The sequence below is a fragment of the Polypterus senegalus genome, chromosome 12 (assembly GCF_016835505.1).
Source record: "Polypterus senegalus isolate Bchr_013 chromosome 12, ASM1683550v1, whole genome shotgun sequence".
In the NCBI taxonomy this organism is placed as follows: domain Eukaryota; kingdom Metazoa; phylum Chordata; class Cladistia; order Polypteriformes; family Polypteridae; genus Polypterus; species Polypterus senegalus.
The window spans coordinates 51,561,456-51,577,028 of record NC_053165.1 but is presented as its reverse complement, the minus strand read 5'-3'; the positions used below and the strand labels follow the sequence as shown (position 1 = coordinate 51,577,028).

At 41.3% G+C, this 15,573-nt stretch overlaps 1 protein-coding gene across 49 annotated transcripts in view; it reads left to right on the top strand.

The window, feature by feature from the left end:
• Positions 1-1,195: 1,195 nt before the first annotated feature.
• LOC120540417 (inter-alpha-trypsin inhibitor heavy chain H3-like) overlaps positions 1,196-15,573 on the top strand; it is a 95,133-nt gene continuing 80,755 nt past the window's right edge. For all 49 annotated transcript variants that reach the window (XM_039771207.1, XM_039771203.1, XM_039771204.1 and 46 more), the window contains exons 1-6: positions 1,196-1,225; positions 2,393-2,599; positions 3,098-3,258; positions 10,621-10,725; positions 10,894-11,056; positions 15,195-15,305. In XM_039771207.1, coding sequence (XP_039627141.1) covers positions 1,211-1,225; positions 2,393-2,599; positions 3,098-3,258; positions 10,621-10,725; positions 10,894-11,056; positions 15,195-15,305 — 762 coding nt within the window. In that variant the 5' untranslated portion in view covers positions 1,196-1,210. The remainder of the gene's footprint in view (positions 1,226-2,392; positions 2,600-3,097; positions 3,259-10,620; positions 10,726-10,893; positions 11,057-15,194; positions 15,306-15,573) is intronic.

Below are 15,573 nucleotides of genomic sequence, written 5' to 3'. Positions count from 1 at the left end.
CTATTTACAGTTTTCACAATCTTTTTTTAATCATGACATTAATGAAAAGCCCAGATTTTGTCAGTATATGACAGCACAGTCCCCACTTCATTGCTGCTTTTGTGGTGCAGGACCAGTGAGAATTGCTGAACTGTGGTGCCAGATCACTAACAAAATGGGCTCTCCTGGACCAGTTTTATTTTTTACTGCCTTAACCAATTACTAAAGGAGTAGTAATCTGCCTCATATTACTATACAATTGCCAATATCTACTGTACATCCAACTAGAGAGAAATGGGGGTCAAAGGCCTGTATAGCAGGAAGGTGTGCTCTCGTAATTAATGGTCCAGCTGGATCCATACACACCAAACTGTACAAAGGTTTTCCATTCATTGACAAAACACACAAACGTGGGTCAAACACAGGAAAAAAGAATTGCAATCCCTATTTGTCTACTTGTCCAACTTACATAATAGTAAAAGCTCTCCCTCATCTCTTCTCGTTCATCTCTCAGGCAGTCCTGACCAGTTTAATCCTCTCCTGATTCAAAGGTCTACTGGTCTTAGAAAAATCTTAGAATGTCTTATATTTCCACCAAGGTCAATTATGGTTAATAAAATCTTGAAGTGACTAAACCACAGTGCCCTCCTGGGGAGCCTGAGGGTATTGCATCTCTGAGTCCTTAGCCCTAAAATAATGATCCTCTGTGGTTGTTTTCTAGCCTGTGATCAAATGTTGCCACCTAATGGCTGTAGAATGACATTATCATCTTTCTGTGTAAAACAGATTTGTTGTTTTTGTAATTATATGGAGATTAGCAGTGACCCAACCCATTATGATTTCTTGGTTTGTTTATTACAGTGGTGTAGTTGGCAGGATTTTCCAACCGGAGATGGGGAGACTAGTAAACCTCATGCATCTGGTGAGGTTCAGGCTTTGCGAGTTTAGGTGGGCAATCAGCAGACCCAATTTGCTGTGTTGGAGGCTCATCCTGCTGCATGGATGGCTCTCCATGAAGACCAATCATTTGTGCCCTCCCAGGTATTTGTGCTGCTCTGTCCCAATGAACATACAGTGTTACGTCATCACTGGGATTGTACTGATTGGGCACACATACTGGCCCCATTCCTAACAGTTGAGGCTCAGAGGGCTTATTACGACATTGGCTGGGAACTATGATCAGCTCAAGGTTGAGATTCTGATCTGATATTGTGCTACTGCAGACCAGCAGATGAGGCAGTGTCAGGTGTGGTGCTTAAGCCCCGAGAGGCTCTTGGGGAAACTCGGATGCTGGCTCAAACCATGGACCAAAAACCATTGAGGAGGTGTTGGAGTTAGTTTTATGCTCTTCCTGAATTTCTTCCCTGACAAGTCCACGGTCCACAGCTAATTGTGGCAAAATATGGAATTACAAAGTGAGGCTTTCGAGTGACTTCAGATGGTGAGGCAAGTCAAGTGTTTGGAACAGCCCAATGATCACCAGAAACCCCAAAAGGGTTGTGGCTCATGTATTGAGACACAGAATCCGTCACCCTGACAAATACCCACCTCTGTTGCACTGTTTCAAGAGCGGCGAGGTGGGTCACATCATCCCCAACTGTCCACATCTTGATGAACCGATGGACTGCAGCTGGTGCCAGAGAGGAAGGCATTGTTCTCTGACCTCTACTAACCCTCTCTCCCTTATGCGTACAGGTGTGGTAGTGGTTAACCCAATTAGGGGCCGTGCATTTATCGATTCTGGAAGTAACATTTCCATTGTTGATTGCCGGTATGTACTCTCACAACAGTGGGGCTCAGGAAGAACCAGTCTAACACGTACTGTATTCACCCGGTGGTATCATTCCACTGCACAGACACTGTTACTGTTATGCAGAACCTCCCCTACCCGGTCATACTGGGGTGGGATAGATCCAAATGAAGCAGTAGGATAGCACAACTTCCAAAGTCAAAAACAATGATTGTGGACAGGTAAATCCCATCCCAAGTTGTCTTCAAGCCGTATATTTCACTGTTTGTTTATTATAACATCTGTGCAATTGTTCAGTTTGTAAGAAGAATGTGGAGTACCTACAGGAAATTCAAGAGGATGAAGGATGATCACACAAAGTCCACAAATAAAGTATCTATAGTACATCAGGGGTCAACCCTGCCACTGCCGCTAATAGATAGTGGTGCTTGCCCCCATGTCATGCTGCCAGCCAAAGCAAAATCTTGTAGCATTGTTAAAAATGTATTTTTGATTTTGTAACACAATATCATTAATGCTTAACAATAGCATATCAGGTACTCTGACAAATACAGGCTGGTTTTAACTGTAGTTTAAAAGTTAAATGCTGTTAACTAAATAAACACTTTTTAACCATTGGGCAAGACTAAACATTCCAAAATCTTTTATTTTATTTACTTAAAGTTCGTTTGGGAAAGCAACTGGCAAATCATTAACTCCATTCTACATACAGGATTAAATAAAACCCCCTCAATTGCTGGCACTGTTTTCTTGTGGCATTTGGAAAGAAGACCCCAAGTAGTCATGAAGCTCATTTTTGGGATTCTACTTGTTGGTCTGTGGACTCTGAAAGCATCCGAATCTGCACGACCACGGAGGGACGTGAAGGAGGTAACTTTGGAAACTTTATTCCTGATATATTTTTATTGTATGCCAATTAAGTACAAAGAGTTTAGTAAGGCAGGTGAGTGGACTCCCAGTGACAACTTTCAGGCCTTTATCCTCTTCAGGAACCTCATCTCACACATCCAGAAAATAAAATCATTTTTATAAGCCGATGAAATGGGAAATAAAGGAAAAGATTGGAACCCAGGCATCAATAGCTACTGATGCCAATTGGGATTTTATAAGGTCTGACCAAATTTTCTAGTTTTTTATTTGCAACGTGAAAAGACCTTAAATAAAGTTGTCCCCTCCAGCAAAGTCTCCCACCATTGATGTAGATATGTCCCAACATCTTTCATGTTTGGGAAGCATCACTGGAAGTCTTCAGTTTTTAGGTATTGACTTCTGCTTACTGACTGGGATGTTGTCTTCTAGGTGATTTGTGAGCACCTTCATGACTGTTGCTTCTCCAATATTCTGTATTTATGTTCTGCACACCTTTAGGGTGATCTTGACATCTACAGCTTCAATGTGGACTGCAAAGTCACGTCTCGATATGCGTACACTGTGATGGTCAGCCGAGTAGCGAACCGAGCCACTGTGTCCAAAGAAGTCACCTTCGATGTGGAGCTTCCTAAAAGCGCCTTCATCAGCAACTTCAGCATGTGAGTACACGTTTTTGAGTTTGATTTCATTGCACCCTTCCAGGAGCTGTTTGGTGATGTCTGTGTGTTAAATGTACTAATGATGTTGGGTCATCGAAGAAAAACTGTCGGTTGATGAGCCCAGCCTTACAGGTGCTGTCTTTGTGATGGAATACTCCAAAAGAAAGTCAAGTGAAGTGGATGTGTCTGATTGATGACAGACCAGAGAGAGTTTAATGCGTCTGGAGAAGTTAACAACTAAAAGAGGGCTGCCAGTAGACAGCACAATGTCTCACTTCATTTATCCCCGCTGTTTTTCTCCATTGTATGTGGGTGGGCAAAAAGGTTAAATAACTAACTCGGCTGGCACATGTAGGCAGTGGTGTCTACTAAACTGGACATCTTGTGTAAATAACCATCTGCCTGTCTGCAGAAGGGGCTGAGTGTCACCTGTCACTTTGATCTCAGAGTTGCGCAACACAAACATTGACAGCTGAGTCCAGCATTTCAGAAGAGGGCACAGAGGGCTCTTCTGGTCTTATGAGAGGTCAGTTCTATTGATGCTTGAAACGCTTGTCAGCTTTAATAAGAGAATTGTACGCATACTCTAATTGGCTGATACATGGTAGCCGGGGTGCAAGGCCAGCACACTAATTGATGCCGCCATTCTGACCACCGTCAAACCTCCCGTATATCCTGACTAGGTAATTACTAATCCACTTACAGTACATATTATGATAATAGTTTCATGAAACAATACACAACATTTTTAGAATAGAAGACAAAAATTATTAACAACGAAATTATTCAATAAATACATAAAAATAAGTTGCAGGCTCTATTGCAGGCATAGAGCTGGACAGTTTGACATTTGTGGTAGAGCGACGGGCGCTGAGCAGGCTCCTGTCAATCATGGAGAATCCACTGAACAGGATCATCTCTAGACAGAGGAGCAGCTTCAGCGACAGACAGACTGCTGTCACCATCCTGCTCCACTGACAGACTGAGGAGATCGTTCCTCCCACACACCATGCGACTCTTCAGTTCCACCCGGGATAAACATTAACATTATACAAAGTTACGTGCATGCCCATTGTAGGGGGTGTGGCATTTAAAGGGCGCTCCAGCTGCCTCAACCCGACACGGAGGCACAACTCAAAGTACACAGGACTTTTAACTTTATTTTTCTCGTGGGAAACTCCTTCCTCCATTTCCCACAAGCCAAACAGAGTCCCCAAGCACAGCACAATGCACAATTCTTTTCTTCTTCTTCAATTTCTTTTCCCCTCCTCTCCTCCCAGCAAGCTTCACCTCCCTCCTCCCAACTCTGGCTCCCAGGGTAGTGTCTGCTGGCCCCTTTTATAAGGCACTCAGAAGTGCGCCAGGTGCTCGTTGATGCATTTCTGGCAGCACTTCTGGGTGTGGCGGAAGAACTGTCCATGAGGGCTCACCAGCAACTGCAGGTGCCCCTGGCGGCGCCTACAGATCCAAACAGAGCTATATCCATCTCCAATTCTCATGGAGACCTGCGGGAGCCCAAGGTACCACTGCAACCCAAGAGGGCTGCCACCTAGCGCTTCGGGGGAGGTAATGCTCTGTCCACCCTTCCTCCCTGGGTCCTTCCAGTGTGAAGGTGTCCCGGCCGGGCAGGGGCCCCGGCCATCCACCACAGGGTACATTTGCATAATATACATTTTTGGTCAGTGATACTTTTACAAATGAGCTTAAAAATGATAGTGAGAATGAGATTGTTTTCATTTAAAAATGCTGTTTTTAAATGAAAATGTAGCAGTATGGATCTAGAAGGAAAAAAGAGGCAGTAAGCAGAACTAGTTATAATAAAAACGATAATACGACTAAAAGGTATAAAAGAAAACTGATTATTTAAACAACACATATATAAAAAAAAAAAAAAATTGTACACATTTAAGTGAAAATTAATTGACCAAACTAACACACAAAGAGTAGCAAAAAAAATGTGGGGGCAGGACAAAAAATTAGTATACTAGTAAATAAGTGTGGCGGATGTGCTGCATAGCGATTCAGCTCCTCATCTGACAGCACTTCCTGTTGTAGTGGAAGTGCTGTCGACCATCATTCTGGAGCTGTCCAGGCCATAGACATATATAGGTAGATACCGCATTCACTGTGTTGCACAGTCCACACACAATATGTCAGCACATCCGCCATATTGCGAGTGGCAAAAGTGCCATTTAAACTAATACAGGTAGACGTGGAAACCGTTTTTTAATATGAAAAAACAATAACGTTTAAAACAGTATCGTTTACATACAACAGATTTTGGTGAATCGTTTAAATGCAATTATTTATATCCATTTATACACTAATAGTGGCAATTATTAAATACTACTACTACTAGTAATAATAATAATACTAATAATAATTATTAAATCATTCCTCCCGTATAAGTAACATTTCTCAGACTGCCTTCTTCCATCTCCGAATCATTTCTAGACTTTGTCCTGTTCTTACACAACACAGTACTGAAGTATTGGTTAATGCCCTAGTGACCTCACGTATAGATTACTGTAATGCTATTCTATCTCGCATACCACAAAAACGTATCCATCGCTTACAACTTCTTCAAAATTCTGCTGCCAGGATAATAACCTGCTGTTCTAAATCCACTGAACATACTACACCTATTCTCATTCAACTTCACTGACTCCCTGTTAACTACAGAATTCAATACTAAACACCGCTCTGAACATTTAAAGCTCTCCACAACCTCACTGATCTCCTCCAGACTGACACTCCTCTCGCTCACTCAGATCCTCATCTGCAGCTCTACTTTCTGTACCACACATCAAACTCTGTGCTATGGGAGCTCGAGCGTCTCTCATAGTGCTCCTCAACTATGGAATTCTCTTCTCTCTCATATAAGTCAGCTTGATTCAGTAACATTTTAAAACTACACTCAAAACTTATCTCTTCAAACTGGCATACAAATTGTGACTTTTGCACTGTTACTGCCTGTTATCTCTGTTTGTTTGCTATATATTGCTTTTTGATTTATCATTCTCTTGTTTTAATTTTACTAATGTTGTTTAATTTTATTGTAAGGTGACCTTGAGTGCTAAGAAAGGCGCCTATTAAATAAAATGTATTATTATTATTAATTATTGAGATGAAAACTTGACCAATGTCTGAAAGTCAAAATAGTAAGACTGCAACTGGCAGTCTGGTCTTTCTTTTAACAGTGAAATGATACACTCAATGACAAAAATAAACAATTTTATTGTACACAAACTGGCTTAATAATTTCTGAAAACATTTCACTCATTCCTCTCTCAATCTCTCTCTCTCTCGCACACACACACACAATGTGGTTACTTAAATATATACAGGATAAGATCTAAAATCCTTGAAACAGAACTGTTTCCGTGTGTTGCCACTCTGTAATTTGAGAGTATTCAGTCTGGCAATATGGTGCAGCCTTAGTTTGTGGAAGACAGACACAACTAAAGACATGAGCATAAAATGATGGTTGTCAATTTCAAAATGTGTTTCCTCAATGTGCTCCTTGAGAAACAAACACATCATCTGAACCAATCTCAGCCCGAACAAACTGATTGATCAAAGATGCACTGACAGCTTGCCCTAATGTCGACTGTCGGATAACACGCTCAGCTAATTTGACCACCTTGACTATACCCTATGAAAGAATCATCAAACCTCCTGTGTTTTTTAATGTGAGCAAGTGGTAGCTTTGATCATATGATGCCAGTACAGTATCTGGTACCAAACTAGCACGGCACACATTACAGGACAGCTTTCTCAAAATCCCGTCTAAGGGCTACCTGACCTCCCACTGCTTCCTGAGGTGGATTTATTTGGGAAACCTTCAAAGTTTGAGAAATGTTAACAGCTAACAACAATCTACATAGTTAGTGACTAAATATGTTTAGCCAAAACGTTGTTTGGAGGCTCACTTGAGCACATGAATGCATAGCTTTGCTAGCTTAGCCTGGCGTAGCTAAAGTTAAGATTATCCAGCCCGTTATATCCTAACTACAGGGTAACGGGGGGTCTGCCGGAGCCAATCCCAGCCAGCAAAGTATGCGAGGCAGAAAACAAACTCTGGGTAGGGTGCCAGCCCACCGCAGGGCTAAAGTTAAGATTATAAAATGGGATTTTCTAATGGCCAAATATAACCAAAACAATTGTTCAGCCTTACCTATGAAATGTAATCCCCCGGGATCTGGTTTGGAGCGTGCAGCGGTTTGTACAATCCCAAGCAGCACATGCGTGAGGCATCTTTATCCATTACTTCACTCCACAGCCGTGCCACTCGCAATATGGCGGCGACGTTGACGTTCGATACTGCTGGTCTTGCGGTGTCTAGTAATTCTATTTCTATGCCCAGGACTCTAAACAAATCCAAGTCATATTATTTGATCTACTGCTCTGTACTTGTCATATTTCTATTGCACTATTATATTGTATTGAGGATTACTTGTGTTTTGTTCTGTGTATTTTATTGTATTTACCCCCTTTTTTTGACACCCAATGCACACCAGCGTACCGGGAAAGGGATTTCTCTTTGAATTGCCTTTCCTAAGGTTTCTCAAATTTTTTCTCCTACAAGAGATTTTTTTGGGAGTTTTTCCTTGTCTTCTTAGAGAGTCAAGGCTGGGGGCCTGTTAAAGCCCATTAAGGCACTGGTGTGATTTTGGGCAATTCAAAAATAAATTGTATTGTATATGTCGTCAGAAAAATGCAAGTCTGCACGTGAACTGTCAGATTCTTTTCGTGGGAGATGCTGTTCCTTCTATAAGAATTTAAATACCGGATATTTAACATTTTTAAACTACAGCGGATTCAGGAAATACTCAGATGCCATCATTTGGGAAACCTTCAAAGTTTGAGAAATGTTAACAGTTAACAACAATCTACATAGTTAGTGACTAAATATGTTTAGCCAAAACGTTGTTTTGAGGCTCACTTGAGCACATGATTGCATAGCTTTGCTAGCTTAGCCTGGCGTAGCTAAAGTTAAGATTATAAAACGGGATTTTCTAAAGGCCAAATATAACAAAAACAATTGTTCAGCCTTACCTATGAAATGTAATCCCCAGGGGTCTGGTTTGGAGCGTACAGCGGTTTGTACAATCCCAAGCAGCACATTATTCATTACTTCACTCCACAGCAGTGCCACTCGCAATATGGCAGCGACGTTGATGTACGATGCTGCTGGTCATGCGCTGTCTAGTAATTCTATGTCTATGGTCCAGGCATCCCCTGGTGGTGGCCACTTCCTCCCACAGGGTTGAGCATCCCGGCTCTGTGGCCCCCATGCAACCTAAGAAGGCTGCCCTCTCACGTTCTGGGGAAAATACTGTCCCTCTCCCAGTCCTTCCCGTCTCCCGGCGTCCCGGTAGGGCAATGTCCCATATATATATTGTCACAAACTTGATCATGAGCCATAGCAAGGTTTTGGGAAGCCACCCGTATATTAATTTCCTGGCTGCAAAATTGCAAACAAATAGATGATAGCACTGATGTGCACAAATCAGAGTCCAACACAGAACTGAGGGAGTAGGGGAAAGGTAAAGGCTTTTAAGGGTGTGACAGATAGGGGGCACTGTTGTCCCCTTGAACCCTCAGACCAGATACCAGACACCAGATAAAAGTCCAAATGATTAATATAATAATAAAATACACAAAGCACCCATTCCACTCCACAATACTCAATAAACAATCAATAATCACTATCCTCCAACTCCCAGACGCGTTGTCAGCCTTCCTCCCAACTCAGCTCAATGCTCTGGGGTTTCCCACAATCCTTTATAGTCCTTGACCCAGAAGTGCTTCTGATCCCTCAGTCCATGTGATTACCCAGCACTTCCGGGTCAGGTGAAAACTCCTCTTTTTTTTCAGCCCGGAAGTACTTTATTTCTTTCATCCTTGTGACAGGGAAGTACTTCCGGGCTATACAGAGAATACACGTCCTTGAGCCCCCCTGCAGCATCCTCTGGTGGCCCCCATGGTATCCAGCAGGGCGGTGAAGGAAAACTCTAAGGTCCATGATGCCCTTCTGGAATTTGGGGCATCTCCACGCTGCAGGGAGGGCTTCACCTGGCGGCTTGGGGGTATTGGCCAGGACAAGCTGCCGGCCATAGTCCACAAGGTCAAAATAGGAGGTGACATCAAAGGGGCCGGGATCGGAAAGGTCGTCTTCACTAGGTTCACATCCGGAAGTGACATCACCAGGGCCAGGTGGAATTTCCCATAAATGGTCTGCAGGGAAGCGAGAAAACGAATCATTGCACTCTGCCACATACCGGTCAGATTCAGAATTGTCCTCGGTCAAGCTCTTTAGCTGCCTCCCATGAGTGGATATATATATATATATATATTATATTATATGAGACAATACAAATGCAATAATATACTCGAAGGTATACTCGAAAATGGGCGCAGAGGTAAACTGACTCCCCACTCCTAACGTCAGGCTTCCTCCTCCCCTCTGTCTTCGCTTTGAACTTATAAATCACTGATGCAAGCGAACTATGATTCTTAGTGCAATCAACCAGAATGTTCAAGCAAATGGATATGGCGGATTGGATGATGACTGACTGTTCAAGCAAATTCTAGAAAAAAACCCAATCTAAATCCGTTAAGTAGTTCTCTTATGAAAAGCAGACAGACAGACAGACGTATGTTGGATTTTATATAGTGAGAGATTATATACTAATTTTGGATGTTGTCCTATTTGTTTTTGTTACTCTTTACATATTAGTCTGCTCAATTTATTTTCACTTAAGTATGTACATTATCATATTCATTGTATTTAGAATTAAATAATAAATTCTCTTTTCAATATCTTTTGGTCTCATATTTTCTTATAATTACTGGTTCTGCTTAGTGCCCCCTTTTTCTCTCTTTGTCAGTATTTCTGTGAGCAATGAATTATTATTTGAGCAATGGTTTGTTAGTATATTGTAGCATGGATGTGACTGAGACTACTGAAGCATGTAGATATTTGGATGGCTTTCAGTCTTTCGTGTACCTAAAACCCAAAATATACTGTCATAGTTATCAACTGTAAATCCCTTGAAATGAGACTGGCTCATTAATTATGGTGAGCTGTTCTTCCTAAATATCACTTGCTGTAATTAACACGAAGGTATCTCCTGGTTGGCCCCAGGATGTATGGCTTCAAGGCTTATAGCATTCTGAGAAACAGAGCAGAGTCCGGTCAGCTGTTGGAAGTCATGAGACGCTCGTAACCTCTGCTGGTCTAAATATGGATACTTCTGGGTTTAGGAGCAGGGGTTGCTTTCAGGTACACAGCTAACAGGTACATCATACAAGTGGTGGGCTGAATCCATTGAAAGCTGTTTGTCTTTACCTCTGAAGGACAATGGAAGGAAAGACGTATGTGGGAGTGGTAAAGAAGAAGGAGGAAGCCAAGCAGCAGTATGACCGAGCTGTGGCGCGAGGAGAAAGTGCTGGCCTTGTCAGGTAGGTGTAAATTGAAATCGGGCAAGGAAAGGGTCCTTCCATTGTTTTGCTGTGTTTAATTGCTTTGTGGCATCATTCAGACTCTGTGAAACGTCTCCTCAAAGTGACACACAGCTTCAATGCACAGTACCCTGGATCATGTAATTGTTTACTCTTATCTGTTTGTAGGGTCTCTGGGAGGAAGCTGGAGGAGTTTAAAGTGTCTGTGACCGTTGCTGCACACAGCAAAGTAACATTTGAGCTCACCTATGAAGAGCTGCTGAAACGCAATTTAGGAAACTATGACATTGTCATAAAAGTCAGTCCCCAACAACTGGTGAAAAACTTCAAGGTACAGTACTTATTAAATTCTGTTTACATTGGTCTTTGGCAAGAAATTTGGCAGTGCATTGGAAAAATATGCATACATCACCACCAGTGTGTCTTTTACTGTCATGGTCTACTATCGGACGTCAACTTTCTGTTGTGCTCAGACTATAAAGGCTGACTCCAAAAGGGGAGCAGTTCCTGATATTTCTCCTTCATGGTAAGAGAAGGTAAAGAAGATGGATCAAAGACTTTGTAACATTCATTCCCTTTCCCATAATGCCACAGGAGAATTGTAGGAGACACATCAGGCAGATGCGTGTAACAACATGTAACTAAGGTTACATCCACTCTACCACATTTGTACTATTTGTACAAAACTGTCTTCGTCCACACCGTAGCTTTCACTTCATTTACAAAAGTATCAGGGTCCATACTGAAACACCTGAGACGCATGTGCTAGTGATCTTCATCTACACTGGGCATGTGCACATCGACGGCAAGCTCTGAGACGGGACCACACGTAGTGAAAAACTCGGAGACCTCTGAAAATCTGATCCCTGTGTGCTTTATGCACTTTCAAAAGTATCAGCACGTGCAGGGGCCTCTGGGAGGACATTCAAAGTATAGAAAAAGAAAGACAGCTGCAGCAAATTGCCACCGTGTCACGAAAATGCACTGATTGCATTTGAACAGAACAGTCTTTAGAACTGGCAATGGTAGTCTGTTCATTAAATAAAAACACAGCAAATGTAAAAGTTACACTGATTAGCTCGACGTTCGTTTAAGAGAGCATAAGCAGTCCACAGTGACCAGAGTCCATCTTGTACCAAACATTTGTAAAACTAACTCAATAGAGGAAATAAATAATGAAATTCGCACCCCCATGTGTCTGCCTCATTAGAACACTCTAGACGAGAACAGGCCATTCAGCCCAACAAAGCTCGCCATGTCCTATCTACTTATTTCTACCAGAAAAACATCAAGTCAAGTTCTGAAAGTTCCTAACATCTTACTGTCTACCACCCTACTTGGTAGCTTATTCCAAGTGTCTATCGCTCTTTGTGTAAAGAAAAACTTCCTAATGAATGAGCAAAATTTACCCTTAGCAAGTTTCCAACTGTGTCCCCGTGTTCTTGATGAACTCATTTTAAAATACAAGTCTCGATCCACTGGACTAATTCCCTTCATAATTTTAAACACTTCAATCATGTCACCTCTTAATCTTCTTTCGCTTAAACTGTAAAGGCTCAGTTCTTTTAATCTTTCCTAATAATTCAACACCTGTATCCCTGAATCAGCCTAGTCATTCTTCTCTGGACCTTTTCTAGTGCTGCTATGTTCTTTTTGTAGCCTGGAGACCAAAACTGCACACTGTACTCCAGATGAGGCCTCACCAGTGCATTATAAAGGTTGAGCAGAACCTCCTGTGACTTGTACTCCACAGATCGTGCTATATAACCTGACATTCTGTTTACCTTCTTAATGGCTTCTAAACACTTCCCTCAGATCCTTCTCCTTTGTAATTGTGCTGTTCTGCCACTGTTTATAATGTATGCTGTTCTACTTATGCCATTTATGTCATTTGTATGTGATGTTGTGTTATGTTATAAGCAGCTCCAATGCTATGATGTTCAATTACTGTACAAATAATTCTGATTCTGTTCACAACTCGGCTGTAGGTGCTTCCCACTACAGTTGTGCTTTGGTCACGGTGGCTTCTTGTTTATTACATTAATCTACATTCTTCATGAAGCCTTTGGCAGATGAGAAGTCTTCATTTTCATTGTTGGACATGTCCTACCAATCAGACCTCTTGTAAAGTCCCTGAGCTCTCACTTTAATTGCTTCACTAACTAAAGAAGGACATGTCTGACACTCTTGCTCTGTGCTGTCATTTCTTTAAAGACTGCTATATTGCCTGCTGGGTGTATATATGTGCTCTGACTAGCAACAATCCTAGGTGACTAAACTCAAGTAGGAGCCTCTCTTCCACTAAATGAAAAGAAATTTGCTAAATGAAGTGATATAAAAAAAAAAAATCTGAAGCCAGTCATTTTGTTCTACTAATTTATATTTAATTTAAATGCATCTGTTCAGTTTTGTTCTCATTTTCACAATATAGTTTTCTATGATTAGTCAATTGCTATAGAATTACAGTACATTTAAATACTTTACAATTCCATTTTATAAAATAAACCTCTCTGAGAAAATACCAAGGTTAGTGAACACTTGGCAATTAAATATTATATACAGTATAAAGAAGAATTCTGGCTTAACATGATGAACCAGATAGATAGATAGATACAGTGGTCCCTTGACTTACGAACTTAATTCGTTCGTGAGGGCTGGTTGTAACTCAAGTTGGTTGTAAGTCAAGACTATTTTTCCCATAAGAAATAATTGAAATACCCATAATGCGCTCTGAACCTCCCACAGCAACACTTACTTAACCTTTTCATAATAAAAAAGGGTTGTATAATGCACATAATTTACCAAAACACCAATAATTTTTCTAATGTACTAACCAAAAAGTTATAAAAAGTGCCTAGCCTACCAGAAATAACAATTTTATAATGTACTCACCATTTAATTTGACATCTTTGGGCTGCAGGAAGGGAGGAGGAGGAGAATGAAACGGAAGGTGGTTATTGTTTAGAAGGAGCCTCCTTATGCAAATCTTTTCTTTGTAAAATTGTCGAGATGGTGGATTTCGACATGCTGTACATATTAGCGAGATCAGTCACAAACGCCACTCTCATATTTCCGCATACAATTTCCTTCTTCATTTTGATTGTGATTGCTGTTTCTCAAGTTAATAATGACAGTGACAAGCTGGCCATGTTGTGAATTGCTGTAGTAATACATTCCAAAGCAAGCCGGTGCTGACTAAGCCTGATGACATCATCATGTGCCGCGCCAGCCCGCTAGCTAACATCCCTTAACAATCGCTTTCTTTACCTTCGTTACCTTCTCTTCCTTCCTTAGCAATTATGCGTCTTTCTTGCCATGGTCTTAGTGAATTATATATATAGATAAATCACTGCACTGACCGAAATTACGTCCACAAACACATGTATCTGGACTCCGACTGACGCTTACGAACGCTCTCGGCTGTTTGTTTAAAATCACACAAGCGGATACACGTGACCGCATTCGGGTCGTAACGCAAGATGTTGGTCTTAAATCAAAACACAAATTTTGGTCGTAAATCAAGTTGTTCGCATGTCAGGCCGGTCATATGTCAAAGGTCGACTGTAGATTGATAATGAAAGGTACTATATGAGATTGTTAGATAAATAGATAGATAGATAATGAAAGGCACTATGTGAGATAGATAGATAGACAGATACTTTATTCATCCCCTCAGAGAAATTCAGGTGTCCAGTAGCTCAAACATATCAGCAGAAATTGTTATAAATTATTAAAAAAAATAATTGCATGATTTTTAGTCAGAGGAAATGTCAACCTTGATGACTGCAGTGCTGAGCCCACCGCATGAAGATGTCAGATTGCACAATTAGAAATGGCAGGACATGACAAATTACACGACTTCGTAACGACTTTTCAGCCCTGTTTCATAGTTCCAAATTATTGTGAGCTCGCCTTTTTTCTGATAACCAGTGACATGCTGCTTATCCACACTGGTGCTTTTAGAATGATTTCCAGGTATGACAAGTTTAGTCGCTATCTCTGCCTTCTTTACTTTTTTCCATTCTTTCCTGGTGCATAAAACTTGAGACATCAGACGGTAAGCTGCTCTTCTGTTTGCAGGGTCTAAAACAGCCACGCTCCTTATTCCTCATCATTGCAGTAGATGCCTTGCACTTCTGGCTGTGTGCTGTTTGTATGTCAGCTCTCAGATACACAGAGACCACCCCTACAACTTAAGATAAAAACAGACCTATTTGATTTTGTCAGGATGAGGTGCAGTCTGCTTAGTTTAAGTTGCTGGGGATGTCAAATGATGCAACTGGCAGTCACAGGAGCAGATCGCAATTACATTCTGACTCACTAAATGTAAATCAAGTCTGCGATTTAAAATCTCTGGAAAAATCATGTAATGTGACAGGGCCTTTACTTTAAACTGCTGGTAATACTGTCATAAAAATTCCTTCCTTGAAAAATTCAAAAGCCGTAATTTTATTTTTATTTTTTTTCAGATTGATGTAGACATCTCAGAGTCCCAGGGAATCAGCTTTTTGGATGTTCAGGGGAAGTTCCTAACCCAGGAGTTAAATAATGCCATTCAGAAGACGGTCACTGAAGACAAGGTATGGCCCAGTCTTTATTTTCAGAGGTGATCAATCCAGATTTGAATCTGATTCTCTTGGTCAGCTATTGCGGGCTGTAAAAGATAAGGCAACACCCAGAGAAAGAGTTGAGGGGTCAAGTGGTGATCCCCATACACTGCAGAATAATAAACAGAACAATTAAATGAGCAGCATCCTTCCAGACGTGAGTCTATAAAAAGACTGTCATTCAGATGTAGTCTTGGCTATTATATGGATTCTTTCTTGCAAGGGTGGGGGTAGGCAGGTC